The sequence below is a fragment of the Aotus nancymaae genome, unplaced genomic scaffold (genome assembly GCF_030222135.1).
Source record: "Aotus nancymaae isolate 86718 unplaced genomic scaffold, 86718_ANA_hifiasm-v0.15.2.pri h1tg000062l, whole genome shotgun sequence".
In the NCBI taxonomy this organism is placed as follows: domain Eukaryota; kingdom Metazoa; phylum Chordata; class Mammalia; order Primates; family Aotidae; genus Aotus; species Aotus nancymaae.
The window spans coordinates 33,755,042-33,761,916 of NW_026988476.1; the positions used below are offsets into that span (position 1 = coordinate 33,755,042).

At 44.5% G+C, this 6,875-nt stretch overlaps 1 protein-coding gene across 5 annotated transcripts in view; it reads right to left on the reverse strand.

Annotated features, from left to right (window-relative positions):
* The window catches only part of FRMD5 (FERM domain containing 5), a 343,658-nt gene extending 339,927 nt beyond the window's left edge, over positions 1 to 3,731 (reverse strand). For all 5 annotated transcript variants that reach the window (XM_064365997.1, XM_064365995.1, XM_012442288.2 and 2 more), the window contains exon 1: positions 3,601 to 3,731. In XM_064365997.1, coding sequence (XP_064222067.1) covers positions 3,601 to 3,702 — 102 coding nt within the window. In that variant the 5' untranslated portion in view covers positions 3,703 to 3,731. The remainder of the gene's footprint in view (positions 1 to 3,600) is intronic.
* Positions 3,732 to 6,875: the final 3,144 nt, after the last annotated feature.

Sequence of the window (6,875 nt, forward strand, 5' to 3'; positions counted from 1 at the left end):
TTTAACCTGGCTGCTTAATCTATTATTTTAATGTGTCCACCAGTAAAACCAAATTCATTTCTAGAGTAGCTCACCTTTCAGTAATCACAAAAAAATTGATTAACATTTCTCACTTGAAAATAGGTATTTTTTCATCACATATTTCTACTAGAAATTTTGTGATATATATTCTTATAATTTATAAACTATTATAAGCTGAAAGATAATTAAGCTTCTCCTTGTCCGCCTTGGGCTGGTGCGGGGGAATTCACCAAAAAAAAAAAAAAAAAAAAAAAAAAAAAAGATAGTTAAAAATCTAATCCTTATAAGCAGGGCATGGTGTTACACTTCTGTAGTCCCAGCTACTTGGGAGGCTGAAGCAAGATAATCACTTCAACCCAGGAGTTCAAGTTCAGCCTGAGCAATATATCAAGATCCCATTTCTTAAAAATATATATATTCCTTAGGATATTACATGCCTAAGCATGTAAATGACTCCTTTGGTACATTGAGTTCAAAAATATTAGGTATCTTTTCATTTTTTATTTTCCCCATTTTCTCCTAAATAACAAAGTAAGGTGATAAATGTGGTAAATAAATATATATATGCATAAATGAAACAGATGAGTGAAAAACAGATGAGTAGACCAGATCTGCATTTATGAGGCAATGACCTTCAAAACTGGCAGGGAGCTGTTAACAATGTTCTTCACAGAGGAGCAATTATACTACAACCCTCCTATGTATACTTTGATTTCTCATGGTCTACAAATACATTTGCATATCAGAAAGCGAAAGAATAGCCTGGTAACTGTGGCAACCTTCATTGAGACGATATAAGGCATTTTCATTACCTTAATAATTACATCCTAAATGCCAGATCAGAATAAATGCTCCATTATGAAAGGATAGACAAATACTTTGATGGAATTTCCTACAACTGAAATTTACCAAATGTAACTATAATGACTCCAACCCAGTGATACAAATTTGATTCTGTAATGCCCTAAGTAGTCTCTGATTATGCTGAGGCACTAAAATCATTCTAAAATAGATACCTTATTGAAACAAAAATATGGCATACAGCACTTTAAGGAAAACCAGTTCAAATTATACCAAAAAAAAATTAAAATATACAGTATTGTAGTGCCTAAAATGTTGGAAATATTGCTTAACCTAATAAGAAGCTCACAGATCCTTTCCATACTGATTTAAAAGACCCTGTGCCCAATGTTTAACAAATAAGCACATGTACACACACATGCATGCACACACTACAGCAATGCATGAGGGGAAAGGTGATAAGAAAAGCTCAATTTCTAAATGTTCAAAAAAGCTACATGCAGAAAATGTTAATTTCCTATAAGATACTGTCTTTTTTCTACATTTCCTCAAATGGGTAAAAACAAAAGCAATTCACAATAGTGGTGCCAAAGAATGACAACATTACACATACTTTACAATCCCTGTGTTTTTCAGATTCTGTGCAAGAATCATAATGCACAATCATTAACATGTCTAGACAGTGGACACTTACTACAGTGTGGCCATATTACACTAAGCTTAATTTTTAAGTGGCCTAGATATTTTATAAAATTAAATTGTAATAATGTAAAATGAGAGCAGTAGGAAAATAAGTAAAACCATAGTAGGATGTGGCACAAATCCAGTAAGTCCTGTTTAACTCAAAAATATTCTTTTCCTCAATAGCATTAAAAACTACCCACAATTATAACACCAATAAGCAACCTCAAAGGTTTCACTAATGGGGAAAAAAATAACTATATGCCTCCTTGCAATACTTTAAAACCACAAGGTTAACAATCATTTCATCACATAGTGAAACGGTGATGTGAATTGTGTTTCATTTGTATTTCAGACGTTGGCAAAAGTTAATGACCTGCCCTGGAAATTATTTCACATAACCCGAAAGTATTCTTAGGACTCATGCAGTCTAAAGCTCACACTGCACTTGATATGCTATTGGATAAATGACTTAAATTTTAAAACAAAAGAATAAAGACTTTTAAAAAGCTCTAGACAACATACTCAAATGGTGAAGATGTAAAGTCAATGTATTCTCCTACCCTAGGAAAACAAAAAACAAAAAAACTGGTATGGCACAATGATAAAATAGGAACAAAAAGTAGTATTCCACTCATTCAGCAAGGAAATAATACACAGCATCTATCATATTCAACTACAAAAATCCTTTCACTTGATGGCTAGCGTCTTTATGACTGCTTAGTCCGTATTTAAGTGGCCTTAAAAAGAGATTTTGTGTTCTTTCTCTGCCCTCATGTATCTTTGGCAGCAATCAGCACTTATGCCCAGAGCTGGCTTCGAGGGGAGGGAGAAAAGGGAAAGTGAGGAGAAGGCTGAACTGAGCACCGAGTCAGCAGAGAGCAGCTGCTCTCATACACTACCCAGCATCTTTCTCACACACCGCTATTTTCTGCTATTGAGCACTGTCAGCAAAAATAAATAAATAAGGAGGCGGGGAGCAAAGAGACACTGAGGGTAGGACCCAGGCCGACAGTTTTTGTCACATCTGAGCCAGAAGCCTCCCCTGCTTTCCTACTGTAAAGGCAAAGGATCAGGTGAGACCCCTCCGGGTCTAACTCAATTTGCTTCTCCACAAAGAGCAGTTTTCGGCGATGAGCGCAGGATCCTCCTGGCTGATGAACTAAACACGGGAGCATTGTCAATGTTTTCAATCTCTGACTTTCTCATAAAGGCGGAGAGAGGGCTGTGACTGCATTCCCGGGAAAGACTACTACTCCTGACGTGCACACAGCAGTAGTGAAGGAACAGGAGCAAGAGGTTGTAAAAATCCCTTAAAAAATACCAGGTTCTGAAAGAAATGCTGTGCAGCATTACCGTATTGTTGGCGTTTACGTCGCCGATTCTTCCTGGCCACTGCCAAGCCCCAAATCGCTGGGACTTGTTGCTAAATCTTTACCTCACACCCCCCAGAACCGCCCAACACAGTAAGATTTGGGGATCCAAAGGCGGGAAGGGGCCTAAATCTCTAAAGCCCAGAGGGTTGGGCTCCCTTCAATAGGCCACTCTGCATGGGCTGCATTCAGTTCTACCTTCTGAAAGCTCTGACTCACAAATGCTAGGGGTGGGGGGGGAGGAGGGGGGCGGAATTATGACATAAACCATTATCCTTCCAACCAAAGAAAGATAAGAAAAGCCAGCCATACGTCCTTGCCTGGCCAGAGAGCCAAAGCCTGCGCCTCCGACGGGGCGGCCGGGCTACGACCCTACTGCCCTGCCCGCCTCCCTCCGGGCTCCCGGGAAAGGTGCACCCTACCCGGGCGGGCTCGAGGAGCCAGGACGGGGCGTCCTCACCCCGGGAGGGCAGGGGAGGACTTGGGCGTGTGGGACGCGGAGACTCGCCCCGTGGCGGCGGTGACACACCGGGTGCCAGGGCTCCGGCAGGGGCTCCAGTGAAGGCACCCTGCACTGGGGCGGTCCGCCGCAACCAGGAACGGACAAAGCACGACGCTAGGGCGACCCCCGGGCGGCGGCCGCCGCCTACCAAGTTGACCGGACTCGAGGCATGAGAGGGTTCCGCGGGTGGGGCGGGGCGGGGCAGGACGGCGCGGCTCTGACCTGGATGGTGCAGGTGTACTCGCTGTCGTCCAGCAGCCGCACAGTGCAGCTGTACTCGCGCTCCAAGCTCCTGCTGCTGCCGCTCATCAACCTGCTCAGCATCTTCCCGCCCGCCCGGGAGCGACGCGGCGGCGCTGCGGACCCTGAACCAGGCGTCCCTCAGCCCGGCAGCTCCGTGCCGACCCCGGGCACTTGCACCATCACCCCGGCCCAGTCGCTGTCGCTGCCTCCTGCTGGCCTCGTTCCTCCTCCTTATCCTCCTCCTTCGCCTCAGCCGCCACCACCTCCCCCCAGCCCAGATCAAACGCCGGGCTCTGTTTCCTCGGCGCCCCACTGCCAGTGCCCAGCTCGCGGGGCGGGGCCTCAACCTGAGGGGGCCAATGGGAGTCAGCGCGGCGGAACCGAGTGGCAGACTGAAAAGCCAATAGAGATAGGGCACTGGGATGATGGGCGGAGTAAAGAAGCAATCACAGAAAAGCAGTCGGACCTAGTCAAGCTGGACCAGCCCTCTAGCGTCCCAAACGAGCTTCTGTCCTCCCCGTGGTTCCTATGGATGCTGTTTCCCCTCCCCCAGACCAGGTGTGAGCACCCAACTGGATTGATGTCTGCCACCTGAAATACACTTGAGCTGTGTTTCCCGAGCTGAGCCTCGCACCCTGCAACACCGTGATTCCCGCCCTCTTGGGAGCCGGAGCCGGGAGGCAGCGGGTGCTGGATCACAGTCCTTGCACCTGCAGAATGCGGGTACCTCTTGCTCCAGATCAGGCGACTGCCCCCACCTGTGCTGTATCCTAAGTCGCATCGTCTGGCCCCTGTGCTCCAGCCCTCTTAGTTTGGGGAAGAAGAACTACTTAAATAAAAGCTAAAGGGACCTCAGAGGTTCTTAATCCCCCAAAAAACTCTCCATTCTAACACCCTTTGCCTCCTTCTTTTTATTTTAGAAGACAAAAGGAGACTGCTTCTTCAGCTGGTAGGGAGCAGAGGAAGCAATGAATCTTCTCCTTTCACATTTAGAACTGGAATTATGTCTTCAGACTTTCCCAATAAAACACCAAAGTATGTCGGGAGGTATACATTACAAAGAATTGTCTCCTTCTCTTTGTCACCCTAAATCTACAGACTTCAAGTTTTTTACCAAAAACTTCACTAAGAAACATAATATTCTCTCTCAAAGGTTCTTGATGGGAGGAAATGTTATAAAATAATTGTGTCAGCCCGGTGCAGTGGCTCACGCCTATAATCCCAACACTTTGGAAGGCCAGGGCAGGCGGATCACCTAAGGTCAGGAGTTCGAGACCAGCCTGGCCAACATGGTGAAACCGCCGTCTCTACTAAAAATACAAAAAATTAGCCAGGAGTGGTGACAGACGCCTGTAATCCCAGCTACTTGGGAGGCTGAGACAGGAGAATCGCTTGAACCCAGGAAGCGAAAGTTGCAGTAAGCCAAGGTAGTGGCCATTGCACTCCAGCCTGGGGGACAAGAGCAAGACTCCGTCTCAATAAATAAATAAATAAATAGGGCCGGGCACGGTGGCTCACGCCTGTAATCCCAGCACTTTTGGGAGGCCGAGGCGGGCAGACCACGAGGTCAAGAGATTGAGACCATCCTGGCCAACATGGTGAAACCCCTTCTCTATTTAAAAAAAAAAATACAAAAATTAGCTGGGCTTGGTGAGTCCCAGCTACTGGGGAGGCTGAGGCAGGAAAATCGCTTGAACCCCGGAGGCCGAGTTTGCAGTGAGCCGAGATCGCGCCACTACACTCCAGCCTGGGCAACAAGAGCAAAACTCCGTCTCAAAAATAAATGAATAAACAAATAATCATGTCTACATAGAACATTAATGTAATAAATATTTTAGTTTAATAAAATAGGCATAATTTTCTATTATTTTCATTTACACCGTTCTTGTTTATAGGTATAACGTATAACAAAAATGAAACTCTACATTAGCCTAGAAAACTAGTGTCTTCGGATTCCAATATTTTTCCCAATTTGTTTTTGTATGAGGAGACTCATTCTCATTCATTCTCTCTCTCTTTCTCTCTCCCTTTATCTATCTCTTCTTCCCCCTCTCCCTCTCCCTCTTCCTCTTTGTTACCATACTAACCTGGACTGCTCTTATTAGTTTCATTCTCCTTTGTGGTATTTAATAGCTAGAGGAGCAAGTTTCTTTTTTCAATGTAATTCTGGTGGAGTTAGTTATGATTCTAGAAATAGTAAGTCAAGTGTTCCAGGCATAAAATCAGGCACGGGCTCCACTACTTTGTAGCTTCAGCAGATAGTCTGATGCCTGAAACATAATAGATATTCAATAAATGTTGAACTGAAGTAAATAGAATTGATAGATATTCTACAGCATTTAAATCCCAGAGGAAGAAGCCCTGTGAAGAAATTCAAAATTTCAGGAAGATCCTGGAGACAAGTAAAATGATTAATATGCCAAAGTGATAGTCTATAAAACTCAGCTTTGTTACATACCTGGAAGAAGATAATGAAATATTTCAAGCCAGGCTCGGTGGTTCACGCCTGTAGCCCCAGCTACTCGGGAGGGTGAGGCAGGAGATTTGCTTGAATACAGGAAGGAGAGGTTGCAGTGTTGCAGTGAGCCAAGTTGGGGCCACTGCACTCCAGCCTGGATGACAAAACAAGACTCCGTCTCAAAAAAAATAATATATATATATATATATATCTCCAAACAAGAACAACTTGTCGAAGGCAAAAGTTACTGTTTGTTATAGAATCAATAAGAGCAAGAAAAAATATCCAAGCTAGAGGAAGCCCGATAATGTAATGGTAGGAAAGTGTCTTTAACAGGTTATGCAAATAAGCAGCTGTTAGAATAAAAAGGCAAAGCACTATTAATCCAGAAAAGCTCTAAGAAACTGAATGCAGTCTTTTTTCAAAGTATGGCCATAGATGCAATCAATAGGGGTGATATTGTGTCTGCTATGCCAATGCGTTAAGTAGCACCCTTGCTCAGTCTGAGAAAATCATATCTGAGGCTCGGTGCAGTGACTCATGCCTGTAATCTCAACACTTTGGGAGGCCAAGGCAGGCAGATTGCTTGAGCTCAGGAGTTCAAGACCCACAAGGGCAACAAGGTGAAACCCTGTAGCTATGAAAATAAAAATAATAATAATACAAAGATTAGCTGAGTGTGGTGGCACACACCTGTAGTGCCAGCTACTGGAAAGGCTGAGGTGGGAGAATTGCTTGAGCCTAGTCGAGGGAGAAAGTTGCTGTGAGCCAAGATCACACCACTGCACTATAGCCT